General features: G+C 42.9%; 1 protein-coding gene across 1 annotated transcript; it reads left to right on the top strand.

Moving 5' to 3' along the window:
• Positions 1-4,237: 4,237 nt before the first annotated feature.
• On the top strand, positions 4,238-16,636 carry efna1b (ephrin-A1b). The gene is made up of 4 exons (XM_042489772.1): positions 4,238-4,501; positions 14,508-14,803; positions 14,896-15,084; positions 15,222-16,636. The coding sequence occupies exons 1-4, from the start codon at positions 4,404-4,406 to the stop codon at positions 15,341-15,343; spliced, it is 705 nt and encodes a 234-aa protein (XP_042345706.1). The 5' UTR covers positions 4,238-4,403; the 3' UTR covers positions 15,344-16,636.
• Positions 16,637-17,028: the final 392 nt, after the last annotated feature.

Below are 17,028 nucleotides of genomic sequence, written 5' to 3'. Positions count from 1 at the left end.
CAGGAAAATAGCAGAGGACTTATACTTTGACAATTTACAGTATAAATTGATACAGAAAAGGCACAAACTGATGCCTAAAAATTCATCAGAATGCAGGAAAGTGTTTGCTGCTCAGATTTTCTGGCTTAATGTGTCCACACCAGTGTTTAAACGAAAGCTATGGCCTTGAGAATAACATCTTGCTCCTTCTATACAGAACAATAGAGACAGAGCAGGGATCAGAGAGCACTCCTACACAGCTTTAAACTCCAATAAAAACTGTGCAAGCACATGCATGTATTCATACACACGCCAGAAGAGTTACCAAACAGTTTCTCTGTTTGGCTCCTTTCTATGTTTCGGTGTGGCTGACGCCCACTGTTTGCCTTTTATCCATAACGTGCAACTTTTCAAAGTTTCACTCCGCCTCATTTTGATTTATTCTCTCGTCCCTATTTAACACCCCTGCTTCATATTTCTGTGTGTCTCAGGAAACCTCTTCAAATCTCGAGACAGAGATCCCTGACCAACTCTGATCCCCGCCTGAGGCCGACAGGATGAGCGGAGAGGAAGAAGTGGAAGAGAGAGGCAAGACTGAAAATTTAATAGATTGAGGGGGACTCTGTCTTCTTTTCCAAATAGCTGTCTCCCACATATCCTTAACCCCTCTTATCAAAACATTTATTCTATCTGGGCTGATACTTTTAATCTTCCTCTGACACCATCATGTTTGTGTTATATGTATCTCTTCACTCCCCAAAACTCCTCTACACGTTCCCCTCTGATAATCTAAGGCTGAGAGAGAGGAAATCAGGCATTGGCAGGTACAGGTAGCAGCACACGCTCTCTGTGTTTCACCTACTTAATTACGTAAGTTATGTAATTGTGGGATTTCCATAGCATGTTAAACAACTTGTAGCAGATACTGCGACGCCTGGAGACAAGTCCCTTGGAGATAAACAAGGCGGTTTCCGCTTGCTGAGAGGTTTGTATGCCTGTCAGGTCTTCCCCCAGACTTCCTTTAATCCACTTTTAGAGCTGTCGAGCTTTCCATCATCTCAAACACGTTTTTTACTCCTTGTGAGTTTCTTTTTTGAGGCATCAAGTTTTCTCTGTCATTCTCAGAAGCCCTGGTCCTCCCTGTGTGTGTGTATCTGTGTGTGCCTGTACGGGCTGTGGGAGGATTAAGTCTGTCTCTGAGAATCATCAGTCGTTTCCACTAGCTACAACACATATCACAAAAGGCTGCAGAGAAGACTTAAATGTTTGTTTGCACGCGTGTTTCTCTCTGTGTTTTTGTGCACATGTATCCCGTACTTCTGACTCTTGGCCGCAGCAGCAGAGAGGAGGTGTGTTTGTGGGTTGTGGATTTCTAAATTTAAGTTTCTGTCTTGCTACACAGTTGGTTTCTTCATGTGTTACATGAATGTATCATGAGAAGATCCCATGTTTGAGCAGCGGAAGTCTTGCTGGCAGCGCCGAGCACTATGAGAGTCACTCCTACAGTGGTGTTGTGTGAGAGTGAGAACTGGGCCCGTGAATCATTGGCTGGTTTCGGAACAGTATTTGCATTTCAGTCATTCCTTTGAGGAAATCAATACATATAGTAGCTTGTAGCGTCAGTAGAGCCAAGAGAAGGGCATTACAGGAATAGCTGCTTGCATGTATGAAATCATCCAGAGGTTTTGCATAAGAATTCATCATGAACTGGACTTGCATCCATTATTCTTCTTCATATGAGTTCACTTCCTCAGCCCTCCTCCTTTTCCCCTCATTTTTTGGGAGACATTGTAGAATGGAAAAGCACCCTCAGCCATGATTAACCCCCCACTGCCTATGGGATCTGCAGTCAGTGTGTGTGTGTGCGCGTCTGTGTGTGTTTGATCCTTTCAGTGCCTGGACTCTGCCTCCTGTATGTTATTAACTCTTTAAAACCTGAGCAAAATTAGCTTGGTTTATTTCAAAAACATCGGAGGAGGGCGATGAGCAACAAAACAAGAAATAACCCCAAAATACACTTTTCATATTTATATCTCATACTTTTTTGTGAGTTTGTTTTTTTTCTGACAGTTCTATGCTTCCATATAAAGGATTTGGTTTAAAAGTCTACCCTCCTTTCATAATTTTAAAGATGCTGATTTTAAAACGTACTTGATCACTGTTAAAAATTTAAAACACAAACATTATAAATTGGCAAAAACTATGAGATTAGAGACATTTCTGTTTTATTCCAACTGTTTAATAGACCCTGAAGGATTTTGTTGTTTGATTTGCAATTGAAATTATTTTGTTACGTTATGAAATATATTTTCTTCAACTTTTCAAATCTGGGATGTACATCCCCCATGTGCTGAAAATATTCAAGAAAGAAAGATTTGAAAAAATCTGAGAGAAAACTGTTCACTTTTAATGTGAAATTATCTGAAAGACTGTAATACAAATGTGAGACATCTGATGTGTGCACGTGCGTGCGTGTGTGCGCGCACATGTGTGTGTGTGTGTGTGTGTGTGTGTGTGTGTGTTTGATCCTTTCAGTGCCAGGACGTGTGCCTGCTTGCCCAGCCAAGCCTTGGGACAGTCAGACACTCAGCTTGTCTGCACATAGAAATACACACACACTCTCTCACACACACACACACACACATGCACGCACACACTTCCCCTGCAGCTCTGGAGCTCTGAACCAGCTAACCCAGGCTGAGCTCCATCCCTGCCCGAGGGAAGCCCTCTCCTGCTGGGGCCACAATCCCGCTGACACCCTACGGTCTGGATTTTATCCACTCCATCTGTGAGGTTGTTTTCTAAAGTTACCTGTCTGGGGACGTAAGCTAAGCGGAGACCACAAGATTAGGCTGGCTGATAAGACGGTAATAATTCTTTACTATCTGACAAAACGTAATCAGTACAGCAGCGTGCCTAGACAACAACAGCCTGCATGAACACCTCTCTGCAGAGGGTTCTCGAATAACCACAACCAGAGCCAAAATCTTGTCAGTGTATGATGTATAAAAGTAATCTGTCTGCAGCTGTAGTGCAGCAACATACTTACAGCTCAAAGTTCACAACAACAAACAGTGAAAAACCAGGAAATTTTGCACCACACAAAAAATACAAGTTGACAAACTTGTATAACAATGTTATAACAACCCAACAAGTCAAGTGATACAATTTCAACATACAAAACATCAGAACATAATTGCAACACGGCTGAAGTGCAACATGTGACAGTGTTACAACATAACAAACACCACTCCAACAACAACAGAAATCAGCATACACACAATGACTGCAGAAACTTGAACAATTTGGGTTTTTTTTTAGTTCTCATTTTCAGTAGTCTACATTATTTTGGTATTTCTGTTTTATGTTAACATGTACTTCTACACTAAATTTCAGGGAGTAATAATGCACCTTTACTTCATTGCATTTATTTAAAAGGTATTTTAACCTGTCAGGTTAAGATTTTACAATAAAAAACATGATCAGTGTATGATATGATGCATTATTAAAGATTAAACTACCCTGAAGTATATAAAGCAGTTCAAATTAGCATTAACACTGAAGATCTGCTGACTAGATAATGCATCAGTAATTATGATTGGATAATAACACTTGATGGTACTGGCATTCTGAATAATGACTCTGATTAATAGTAGTAATGATACTAAAGTGCAGGTCAATAGGATTTTTTATTTCTTATTTTTTATTGCAGGGCCTTTGCTTATAATAAAGTATTTATTATTTTCCTTTTCCTTTTTTTAAATTGTGTGATATTAGTTACCTAAATGATCCTCTGACATTTAAAAAAAGAAAAAAAATCTATTTTTATTCTCATTTTTTCCTCTAAATTGATTTTATTTAAAAGCCCTTGACAGCTAACTTGACACATTTTTAATTAAGTCACTGTTACTGTAAGACATAGTAATAATGTTCTGTAGAAAGGTGATCCAAATGTTTATTTTACTCACATTTCATTTTTTGTTGTTTACAATTTCTTATCTTATCAGCCCAATGTTATACTCTGACTTATATTCGTTTATTGAGCTCCTACGCTGTTATTGTGGCTCTAGTAGAGTTGTTTTTGTGTTTTGTGGTGTGAAGTGTGAGCAGCTGGAGGGAGCGTTTCTCGTGGCTGTGGTGGGCGGGGTTTCATTTCATCTCACTGCTATTGGCTGGCACCGCGTAGAAAGGTGGAGCCACTGCTCCACAAAACAGACAAGTGGCGCTACTGCGAACCAGACAAGAGTTGCAACAGTGATTGGCGAGACACGTTAGTTTGAGCTGCTTTGATTACTGCTCTAGGTGCGTAAAGTCCTCTGTTGGGTTCCGTGCGCTTTTACGCATCGAAATCTCCAACAACAGAAGCATTTCTTTTAATTACTGACTTGTTGAAGTTGGTGAGGTTCCTTTGGAGAAGAGGAGATATGGATTTGGTGTATCTGGTGTGTTTAGCGCTGAGCATCGGTGCCTGGTTCGCGTGTGCGGAGAGACACAGCGTCTACTGGAACAGCTCGAACCCACTGTAAGTGCTGATGTTTCATTTTTGTGCGCAAAAATGTTGCGTGTGTGAGTTTGTGTGCCTGAAGTTAATGCATGACCAGTAGTGAGGTGTCACTGCTCTGTCTGAGTGCATGAAGTCTCCAGAGACAAGTGAATGTCATTTTTGGACTTTGTTATGATTTCATACATAAAGTCTGCTCATTGTCCCCTGTGTCATTACTAAAGGGCCCCCAGGCTGTGCACGCTCCTTAACGGCTACAACTTAACCATGTTGTTGTTTTCATTCATGTTGCAATTAAAGGTTCGTGTGAGGTTTAAGGTGTGTGTTCTACCTTTTTAACCCGCCTAACAGGATTGCGATCAGGGTATTAGACTATACAGCAGCAGCGGGGCGTAAAAGCAGAGGATTGTGAGCGGATGCCCAGACAGATGGACAGATTCACCACTATATTTAACCGCAACAGACATAGTCTAATAGTAGAAAATAGACTGACGAGTATGAACTTGGCCAGTGACGCTTGTCTGTTGGGGTCTGCACCTGTGTGTGTGTCATGGAAAGTCTATAAATGAAATCCAGTGGGGTAATTGCACAATCAGGTTAATAGATAAGTGTTTTTTTTTCATTTGGGAAGATAGTGTTGCCGTGTGTGTTTGTGTGTGTGTGTGTGAGGCATATATTGCTGATTATTTTGTTCTGAGGTCAGAATTGTAACGCTATCCGACCACTCAGTGGGATCGATGGAGCTTGACAGACGCACAATATCGCAGCGCGATTTATTGAGCTTTTAGCGTGGAGCGAGTGATCCCTCTCCACGCTTGAAAGACAGTATTATCTTATAACCGAGCTGAAACAGAAGGACGGTCCCCTCAGCTGCTCTGCCGCCCAAGAGAGGTCGATTAAAACCCCGCCACCGAGACTAAACAAGGGCAAAAGCCATTATGGCCTTCTGAGTCTTGTCTTGATTACATTACTGGCTCTCTAATTGCCCTTTAAGGATGACAATAGACGGGAGGCTAAAAAAGAGCCCCCGAAACAAGGAAAACAATTGTCCTGATAATTGGATAAGGAGTCTAATGGAAAGTCCTGTCGTCATGAGCAAGTGCTTGTGTCATGGGTTAGTCCATGCGTGACTCACTTGACTGGGTTTGACCCACCTGAGTGTTTCACCTGAGTCACCACACACAGAGGAGGGGTGGTTTAGGTGAAAGGAAAGGTAAGAGAGGGAATTTGAGAGGTTTTGGGGGGTCGGGGTGAAAGCTGGAGAATTTTTAGTTTAACCCTTTAAAACTTGAGCAATTTGGCTTAATTTCTTTCAAAAACATGGGAAGAGGGTGATGAGCAACTAAACAAAAGATGGCCCAAAAATTTGCAAGAAATTAGTAAAAAAGTTAGAAGGGGAAAAAAAGAAAGAAAATGACCAAGAAAGTGCTAAAAATTGATAATACTCTAATACCCCCCCTCCCCCCTCAGCTAATTTCCACATAATTCCTTGTCACATTTAACTTTTTTTTTCAGATTTCTGGACATTTATTGCCAAGTCATTCATTATGTTTTTTTCCCCATGTTTTTGAAAGAAATCAAACCAATTTCCCCAGGTTTCGGACGTTTAGATGCTAGGAAAATGCGTCTGAATGCAGCACAAGAAAACTGATGTCAATCCGGATATAAAGGGGTTAAATAAGACCAGAAAAAAGAAGAACGGGGGTGGACTGCTGTCTCTAATCCGGACTATTTTTTGCTGTCAAATGGAAGTTGTGTAACCAGAAGAAAAATCATAATATAACTCTAATCCCTTTTGCTGGATGTCTAAACATAGACACAGACAGACAGAAACTTCACACAACACAAACATGCGGCTATTCTGCTCTCATTTCTGTCTTCTGTTGAAGCAAAACCATTCTCGTTCACTCGAAGTACTTGGAAATACTTTCACAGTGACAGGAATTTGTCAGGAGGATAATGGTGGCTAAAAGCCAAAATGACACCATTATCGTCTGACCCCCACATGCCACCAGTATTCTTTTTTTTTTGCCACATTTCACAGCCTAATCTCCATTATTCCTCTATAATCCTTCATTTTGAACCCTCTCGCTCTTCTCTTCTCCTGCACTTTTCCATCATCTCTCTTGTCTTCTGCTTTCATGCGCCTTCCCCCGATTCCCCAATGATCAATCAGTCACCTGTTTCGGAGGATCACGTTGATCCATCAGCTTCGACGGCAGCGGGGCCGTGGATAATCGATGCTAATTGATTCTTGGTCTGATTTTGAGCAGCAGTGATTTGTCATAGGTGGAGGACACTGACCAGATGGCAGCAGTCTGCCCATTCATGGTGAGGAGTGTAGAGGAAGTGGAGCACACTGGCAGCAGTTTAGGTGTGTTTTTCTCTGAACACGATGTTTGAAGGAGTGATTATCACCAGCTTGTCCGTGCAAATGTGTAAGTGTAGGGATTTGATACTGTGTGTGTGTTTGTGTGTGTACATGACAGGTGGAGAGTTTTCCCTACTCTGGTCCGGTCTTGTTTTTAGGCAACGAGTCTCTGCCTGCGTCGACCATATGAGTGTGTGTTTGTGCGAGAGATAAGAGTTTGAACTTTTGCTGCCCTTTACCAGCATTTAATGGGAAGTGATTTTGTTTTTGTTGTGGAGTGCGAGTACGTGATTGTTAGAGTGTGTTTGCCCCAACGTCAGAGTGAAAAAAGGAGTGGCTCTTACCGGAGGCAGTCTTACCGAGACATGATAAATGTGTGACTCACACTTACACACACTGGGGGGCAAGAGGGAGGACTGGGATGTTAATATTAGCTACAGCCAGCATTCCTCCATGCTGTTACTATACTCAACTCCGTCAGCTGTGTGTGTGTGTGTGTGTGTGTGTGTGTGTGTGTGTGTGTGTGTGTGTGTTTCTCTCACTGTACCTGCCTGTTCCTCTCCCCATCTTTACTCCTCTTTCTCCCTTAACCCTTTGAAACCTGGATCGACATCACTTTTCTTGTGCTGCATTCAGACGACTTCACAAGTATTTGAACCTTCAAAATCTAAGCAGATTGGTTTGCTTTCTTTTGAAAACACAACGGAAAAAATGCAGTGAGCAGCTTTGCAAGAAATTCTCTACAAAATGCAAAAAAATACTAGCTCTGGAAAAAACATTTTTAAAAACTTTTTTAAAGATAGAGAAAATGACTAAAAACGATATCGAGAATTATGTATATAAAAATATTTTTATTTTTTAATTAGTATTTTTCAAGCATTTTTTTTAGACTTTTTTTTAATTTTTTCTTCTACATTTTAGTTTTCTTTATTTTATTTATTATTTTTTTTACTTTTTTGTTATTTTTTTTGATAATTAATTCTGAAGTTGCTTATTGCCCATCTCCCATGTTTTGGAAAGAAATCAAAATCAATTTGTTCAGGTTTCAAAGGGTTAATGGCTGGGTCTCCTCCCAGACTGGCCACTGGCTCTGAGCCCTCCATCTCTTTCTGCACTAACCCGAACCCTACTTACAGATTCATTCAAGATCTCTACTTTCCCGTCTCCTTTATATCCGTTATCTCCTGTGTTATTTGGCTGCTTTCATCCGTCAAGAGTGCCCTGACTTTATTTCCCATGCTCCCCGCTATCTGTGCAAATATCTTTATCAGGACTTTGGTGTAATGTAATATTCTGTTTATCTCCATCGGTGTCTGTCTCCGTCTGCCTTTGCTGTTATCCAAGCAGCCGGGCCTGCCTTAACACGTTCAGTACATGTGGCCTGGAGGATGCATCCCCCCTCAACTTGTACATTTTATACATTTTGTTCTCTCTCTCTCTCTCTCCACTCATTATTTACCCCTCCCTGCCCTGTGTCCCGTCTGGTTGCTGGCCTCTAATCTCACCAGAATGAGAACACACACGCGTACACACACACTAACATAGATTACAGACGGCTTGTAATCTGACCATCTGACCCATAGACACAAACCCATCATCCCGCTGCCATCATTCTATATATATATATGTGTGCGTTTATGATCCTGTGATGTAACTTTTGTTTCATTTTGTCCTCGTTCGTCTGTGTGTATCTGGGTTATTGTGTAATCGTGACAAGTTCTGTATAAGTTAATAAACGGGTCGACGTCAGAGTGGTCCGATCGTAATCGCCCAGATGTCCTATAGAGCACGTAATTGATTGTTGTGATGTGAGATGGATCGGTACATCAGAACAATCAATTTCGAGCGCTCTTGGACACTTACCTAACAGGCTCACACACATTTATGCATCAAACTATACTTCTGAGGTCTGAAGCGACCCTCCTCCCCCATCACAGTATCCATGCACCTCTGTTTTCTCTTTGCTCTTCCTCTCGCTTCCTTATCTGTGGTCCAGACTTCCTCCCCTCCCTCCCATCGATCCCCCTCTTTCTCACAGACCTTCCTCTGTTTAGGCCCTCAGTAGTTTTCCACCGCTGAGGACAGAGCACCTCTCAGCCCCTCGGAGAGGCCTGCTTTTCGCCCATCGTAGTATGTGTGGGCAAGCATGTGTGCGTATGTGTGCACTGCTCATTCATAGCATTTCAGGCATTCCTTGCTGTCCAGTCGTAGCCCACCGTCGCCCTCTAAAGGGCATAACTGGCAACAGATGGACTTCAGTTGGAGTATTTTGAGCATGTTTTGACTTTAAAACTTTTTCAAATCGGACAAGTTGTATATTTCATGTGAATTCTTTTACTGAACTTGTTCCCTCTCTCTCAGCCAGACAGACACAGGCGAAATAGATTAACTCTCCGTGACCCCAAAACATATTAAACCAAGCATGATACCATTTGGCCTTCTTCTATTCATTGCTGACAGAATGGGAGGCTACAGAAAGGGAGGCCGGGTGAAAAGATTTTGGGGAGGAGGGGGAGGAGGGGAGGCCGGGGTGCAGGGTGAGAGAAGGGTGAACTAGAGAAAGGGATTTGTGTTGAGAAATTAGCCTAGATGAAGAGCGCTGGTATATTATGTCAGCGTTAAGAGACAGGAGCAAATAGAGGATAGGGAGAAGGGGGGATGGGCCTTTTTTTGGAAGAATAAAGGAGAGGCAGACGGAGGGAGGAGAGAGTGGACAGTGATGAATGAAGGGAGGGGAGACGTTTGGAATTGAATAAGTGAGAAACGGCAGGGTTGACAATTTTAAAAGCTCATCTTGCAAGAGCCAAAAGGACTTTTAGTATCTTAACTATATCATGCATATGAACCGATTTGCATCTAGTGGAAACTATAGAGTTGAGGATTTACGTAGAGACAGAAGATCCTGTTGGTGCCTAACAGAGGAGAAATTCCTGCTGGGTTTCTTATTGCAAGACAATGAGACAGAGGAAGAATGAGGGTAGATTACATTGGAAGCTAATATAGAAAGACTTTTCAGTGTATATTAGATCAGCTTTAATAGAGTATCCCACCAGTGAGCAGCTAAACCCATTAGAACCACTGACAGCTCCTCGGCCCGTGTGAGAGGAGGTGTGAATCTGCCATACCACAGCAAATTAATAGGGTATTAAGTGTACACGTCAAAGTAAAAGTGTGTGAGAGTGCGCCTGGAAATTTGATGAGTGCGCCTTGCGAGAACATCGTAAACCATCCAAACCGCAGCACCCCCAACCCACCACCGTCGTGACATTCCAGCGTGTGCACACTTACTACTGATTACCTGCAGAGCAGAAGGAGGAGGAGGGGGGTGCATCTGTTTGGTGTTTCAGTGGCGCTGACTCGGTAGTACGTTGTGTGAAACGAATATCTTCAGCGCTGACTCAGATGTGTAAGCAAGTTGCGACCCTGAACTCTAACCTCTCGACCCAGCTGCCAGTTTGAAACGCTCCCCAGAGGGAAGGTGAAAGACAGAGTTCCTGTGTCAGTAGTTTGACCAAAACCAGGGAGAGCTCAGGGGACAAATTGCGGGGAGAAAAGGAAAAGGAAGGAGGGATGGCAGAGAAAAAAAGGAAGTGAACAAGGTGGTAAAGCAGTGAAAGGACAATGGCAACACTTCAAAGCTTTAGTGAAGTGTTGAGGAACTCACCTACTGTCATAACCGCAGCCCCTTTTACACAAACTGTTCAAGGTGGTAGTGTCATGCTGTTATTTTGCCTCGTCAAAAGGTTTGATCACGGAATAGGGTGACAGAGCTGTCTCACATTTAAGCTGGCAGCGGTGTTCGTAACAGCGCTGAATCAAGGTCTGTGTAAAAGGGACATTCGGGACAGGACCACGTATGGGATGTGTGTGATGTTTTGGCGATGTGTTATGTGTGCGACCCACCTCTGGCAGATTTAAACAGCAGTTAGCAGCTAGCTCAACAATTAAAAGCAGCCAAAATTGTCTGCATATTGGGAATATAATGAGGTCTGAGAACTCCTCATTCTCCGAGGTGAGGGTGAGATCAGCCGCCAGGCAAAGTAAATTAATGTTTTTGCCATGATATGCCATTGTTGTTTATAATGTTATACTACTGTTATACTTTACTATACCAGAGGCTGCCGCAGTTGTCAAACATCGCGTCTGTTTTGAATCAGCAATGCCGGCATGCTGTCTAAAATCAAACACCTGAGCGGCATGATGCTGCTGTTTCTCAGTGTAAAAAAGCAAAGGTAGGAAAAAAGAAGGGACTTTTTCATGGCCCTAAAACAAAATATCTGTGTATAAAGGGTTTCCAGTGCTGTAGTTATTACCCTCATAACACACACTCTCTCTTACACACATACACTCACACACACCTTGTCCACTGACGCAAAAGTAAGAGTAGCTCCATGGTGAGAGTTGACCTGTTTACAGCAGAGAGGAAGAAAGACTACAGCCACCTTCAACCCTTGCTGTTTACCCATACCTCAGTCACATGCAAGAAAGCACACACACACACACACACACACACACACACACACACACACACTGAAACACACAAGAGGCTTCAGTAGGCACTGATAAACAGATGTGCTCATGAGCCCGGGGCATGAGACGCCCTGAATAAGTGTCTTCAGAGAATCCCTCCCCCTTGAAAACTCACACACAGACAAACCAACACACGGGAAGAAGAAGCTGTTTGAAAAGTAGGTTTGCAACTACTCACACACACCTGGCTCTCACTCTCACATACGACATAGCTATCACGTTAATGCGACTCTCACTCTCCCGAGAGCTGTCAGTCAGGGGCGAGAGCAGACGCGGGGAGATACGAGAGTCTCCAGGAGAGGAGAGCTTTGATGAGTGAAACACGGAGGGACACGGACTTTGCTCAGTAAAACTCTGGCTTGGTTCAACAGGCATCCATAGTTTTCCTACAAAGAAATAAGACGTAGAAGGAGCATAAACAAATCTGGACAATTCAAGTGCAGCTGTGACAGTCATATGAGCACACAAATAACACACCTCCACACCAGGCGGGGCAGTTAAAGCTCCACATGGGGTAAGGAACAGGGGTTGCAGGGGCCCTGTAGCCTTCAGGCATTCTGTCTTTAGGGAGGGAAAGGGTTTAATTACACCCCATTCATTCCCTTTCCCCTCCTTTTCTAGAGAACATGTTGGCCCCAGACCCCTAACAGCTTTTAATTAGCAAGACCAATGATGGAGCGGAGGAGGAAGGGGCCGAATGAGGAGGTGAAGAGAAGGATAAAAGGAGAGTTTTCCTAAAAGCACGAGTTGTGATTGAAATTAGCAACAGAATTTGCCTGTTTTGTTGGCTTTTGACAAGCCCGTGTTTTCACCCGGAGGTCGGCCGGGCCGCTAACAAGGATGCCGTGCTGGGATAAAAGGTGTATCCCATGCAATTTAAAACTACTCTTCACTTCAGAGGGAACAACTCAAGATCTCCAAGTGCCTTGTTTTCTCCAGCTCTGTTATTACTGGTCGAGCTTGGAGAAAACAGAGCAGAGAGGAACAAAATGAGAGCAGAGATTATTTAGCCAATTAGGCTGCTACAGGCTGTGTCTCTTTCCCTTTCGCTGAAACACTTGCACTCAAAAACACACAAACAAAGGCGTGCACCTACGCAGGAGTGTACACAAAGAGCCTTTTTTGGGAGAGAGCAGTGATTGCATGTGGAGGGTAGTGATCAGCCTGTTAGCCCTGGATAACAAGTGAAGAGTTGTGCTCGGCTAACAAAGCATGTTTTGACAGGTAGGTTAGGGCTAACTGATACACACACACACACACACACAGGCAGGAAGGAGGGGTTATAGAGGCCCACGTTTGGAGCCAGTGTGTCTGTGACTTGGCCAGGGGGGTCCTAACAGGAGCCACAACAACAGGACAAGGGGGGCCAGGGGCCACCATGTCCCATGCTTTGATGCCGGGGCTCACAAGCATAAACAATGGCAGACACACAGGAGCTGTTTTCTTGTCACTTTCACTCTCAGCAACACGCTAAACACAAACATCTACAAGCAGTCATTCAGTTTAAACACAGATTAGATTTGAGGATTAGAGACCTGTAACCATGAAGGATGTAATCACAGTGATGCGCACGTATCAATCTTTCCTCACCTCCTGGCTTCTCTCAGCAGCAGCAACATGCCAGACAGCTGCACAGCACGTATTGTAGCATCGCACTGCCCGACCTGTATCATGTTTGCTTTAAAGGAAACACTTAGTTATGTGGAACTGAAAGTGAAGGTTAAAGTTACACATTCATTCTTTCCCTCTTTGCAGAAACAAATCACTCCCTTGCTGAGGCATAGCTACTTATTAACAGTAAGTAAAAGTTCTACTAGGGTTAAAATTGAACACAACTTCCTGAAAACCGCCTCCGACTGAACATCATCGCTACAAATGCCAAATGCAGGATTTGTAATTATTTTTCACCTCATTTCTGTGCTTCATTAGGACACCAAACAAGCACAGGAAGTAAGCAAAGAGGAGACAGGGAGGCTTAAAAAGAGCCATAAAACTAAATGAAGGGTAAGGATGAAAAGGGGGAAAGACAGCGACAGCCTGACTGTCTCCACCCACTCTGTTTCTGTCTTTGAAGAAATCAGAGAGAAATTGAGAGACAGAGCTTCAGGTAGAGACGGCAAATTAGTGTGAGGAGGCACAACAGGAGCCTCGGCACTGATGGACAAACATCCAGGTGAAAAACAAGTGATACATAAACAGTTTGAAAATGGTTAATAGTAAGAACACTGTGTTGTAGCGACGTCAAAACTATCGATTTATTAACATATTAATTCTGAATATATTGGAAACATTTTTAATACTCATTTTCACGCTGGTTTAGAACAAAAGTAATTAAAACATTGCAAGAAAAATTATAAAAGGCACTTTAAAATGAAAAAAAAATGCCAAAAATCCATTGTAATCCAAAGTGAAGTGTGTTTTCTTCACATTTAACACGTTCACAAGTCACTGGCGGCCCATTTAGAATGGATTTGTGACCACTTTTGGACTGTGACCCATTTGTTGGGTACCACCGGTATGAAATATGAAAGTCTTTCAGTGTATTGTATCAGAGTTTCCAGTATGTCGTGACAAGACAACTGAGTTGAACAGAAAAGTGAACTGGCAGGAGGTGAAAAGAGAGATTTGGGAGGGCTCGTTTTAAGCAGGTGAGAAGTGAACCTCTGCTGTGGGCTAAATGACGCAAGAAAGCAGGAAGGTGTGTGTGTGAGTGGGATGGTGTTCGGGCTTTCTGAGATTCTAGGCGTGTTTTCTCATCTGTAAACAAAGTGAACAAGTCCGGCCTGATCAGGCTCTTTCTAATTCTGTCATAGTGACGGGTTTGCACAAGCACACCGAAACACTTCAACACAAACACCCTCACATGGTACCTGACGGTCGCTCTGCCTGTGTGTCAGCGTCTGAGTAAGCCTGTTGTCTGGTGCTGCGCGCGTCTACGTGTTATTAGCCGTCATTGTTATTCTCAACACGTGTGCTGTACGAGCCAACGTGTCAGGGTGTGTTGTGTCTGAATTCCTAACAGACAATATCTGTCTGTTATTCATGTCATCATTTGTGCAAAATAAAAAACACTTCGATGGGTGAGGACATTTGTGACTAACCTCTTTTCTTCGTGTCTCCCCGCAGCTTTCTTTGGGACGAGTACACCGTGAACGTGCGCATCAATGACTATCTGGACATCATCTGCCCCCACTACACCCACGGCGAGGTGCCGTCGCATGCAGCCGAGCGCTACGTGCTGTATATGGTTGAGAAGGAGGACTACGACGTGTGCAAGCCTCAGTCCTTCGACCAGCTCCGTTGGGAGTGCTCGCGGCCATTCGCTCCCCACGCTCCCGAGAAATTCTCTGAGAAATTCCAGCGTTTTACTCCTTTCACCCTGGGAAAGGAGTTCAGACAGGGAGAGAGCTATTATTATATCTGTAAGTATCAATAGTAGCATTTTTAGCGACCTATTGTGATGCTGAGATGTTTTTTTGTGCTAAAACTTTCCCCTTTTTCTGACTCTCTGCAGCCAAGCCAATGCATAACCACGGCCAGGAGTGTCTAAGGCTGAGAGTGGATGTTGTCGGGCATAAAGGCTCCGGAAAGGCCAATCTAGATAAATCCAAGGCCGAACATACAGGAAGAGGCTTGGATGGAGGAAAAGTAAAGTTTCCTGCTGATGGAGGAGTTCACAACTCCTTGAACCGGCTCCCAGCAGGTGAGGATTCTTCTCACAAAATACCAGACAGATGCAAAATAGTCACAGCAGTTTCATGTCTGAGAGGAGCTCAGCTGGGTGTGTTTATCATGCCTCAATGATGAAATCTAATACGTCTTCCCCTTTTCTTTCCTCAGATGACCCCGCTGTGATGGAGCCAAACGTCCAGAGGAGCATCGGCAGTTCAGGAGCACAGCTGGTCTCCTTTTCGCTCTTCTTCACCATGATCCCAGTCCTATTAGCCCTGATGCTCCACTAAAGCTGAGCGTCACTACACAGACAATGCTAACCAATGCGGGTCATTGGGACCACAAAGAACACTCAAAAGACTTTTTTTTATACAGAGTTTTTATATGAAAAATGTGTGTTTGCGTGTTTGTTTGTGTGAATGTGGAATGTGGATCGTTCCAAAGAAGAGGACCTTTTTTTTTTGTTTAACTTTATTATGAGGATGAAAGTTCTCATTTTTTAAGATGCACTCTTTTTTTCAGTCATTACGAACAAAACTGCGAGCAATCTCATCAAAAATACTTAATGGACTGATATCAGATTTGAAATAGACAAGAAGATTACATTATCTTCATTAATCCGTGTTTTCACCGTGGTACAAATTTGCATTACTCGTCTCCAGGTGTTAGTGTCATTTTTTTTCTTCCTCTACATGTAGAGAAATTATAAAATCTGTGTATTGGAAATGTTGTTGTCTACTGCCAAAGTGGTATGCATTATGTAGGATTTTGTCATGTTGTTGTGTAGCACTCAGCTCCCTGATAAATCTCCCCGAGTCTGTTATAATCTGCAAGTCTGTCAAAGCATCCGCACTGACAAAAAAAGCAGTCGCTGTGGTTTCGATGAACACCACTGAAGCATCTGACATCACTTTGAGTTCAGTTATAAAATCACAAGAAAGCAAATGGTCTAATGTGGACCTGTGGTTCTCAGCTTTTCTTTTTCTTCCTTTTTTTAGCACATGGGCCCTTAAAGTGATGCCTACAGCTGCTCGTGCAAATTAAACAGTAAAAATAGTTAATTTTTCTTATATGTCTCAGAAAAAAATGAAAAAATGCATCCAAAGTAATTCAGATCCAGCTCAGAGACAATTGATTCATTTTGGCCGTTTACAAACTCTAACTCTTATTTTTAATAATCTTACTGTACCTTCAAAAATGCACACTAAAGTATTTTTAAAGTCCTATAGCTGATGACACTTTCTCATGAGCAGTTGTGACGTGGGGTTGAGAGCCACTCATCAAAAGACAGATACATTTTACAACTAGCAGGGGTGTCAGGGAGCTGAGCTTCATCAGTACTTACGGTAATTCGCTCATTTCTGCTGTACATGGTACACTGGCTGATGTGCAGATGTGGTTCCACTCGCACATTGTCAAACCTCAAACTGAAGGGATTTCCCAGAACACACATCCAATTGTTTTCTTCTGTCATTTTTTAAATGTTTATATGTAAATGTGTACATAAAGAAAACTATAAGAAACTGTTTTATGATGTGAACAAAATCTTTAGTGAAATAAAAAAAATTGTGATGTAATGAAAATTTCCATCTGGTTTTTATTAACTATTTAAAGTGAGATTTATTTTGGGTTTTAGAACCGCACTGACATCATCATGAAATTTTGATGGATGACACAATATTTTAAAGCTATCCATCTCCCCGTCCAATGACATCTCTCCATCCTCCTCCACATTTCTACCCCCGGGTCTTTCCCAACCTCTATTCTCCTCCCCTCCTCTCTGCCCTCTCCCCTCTTTCATCCCCGTTGACACGACTCGCCCTGGCTAAGATTTCACAGTCTGAAAACCAAACACGAGAACCGAGTGGGGGACGATGAATGAGCGAGAGAGTGGGATAGTGCAGCGAGAGAGGCCCACAAGCAAACTGACAACTGGGTGTGAAGGTGTCACTCTCGCCTCCTCACTCACACCATT

This window comes from Plectropomus leopardus, chromosome 7 (genome assembly GCF_008729295.1).
Source record: "Plectropomus leopardus isolate mb chromosome 7, YSFRI_Pleo_2.0, whole genome shotgun sequence".
Taxonomy (NCBI): Eukaryota; Metazoa; Chordata; class Actinopteri; order Perciformes; family Serranidae; genus Plectropomus; species Plectropomus leopardus.
The sequence above is the reverse complement of the archived record's forward strand: the minus strand, read 5'-3'. Positions and strand labels throughout refer to the sequence as shown.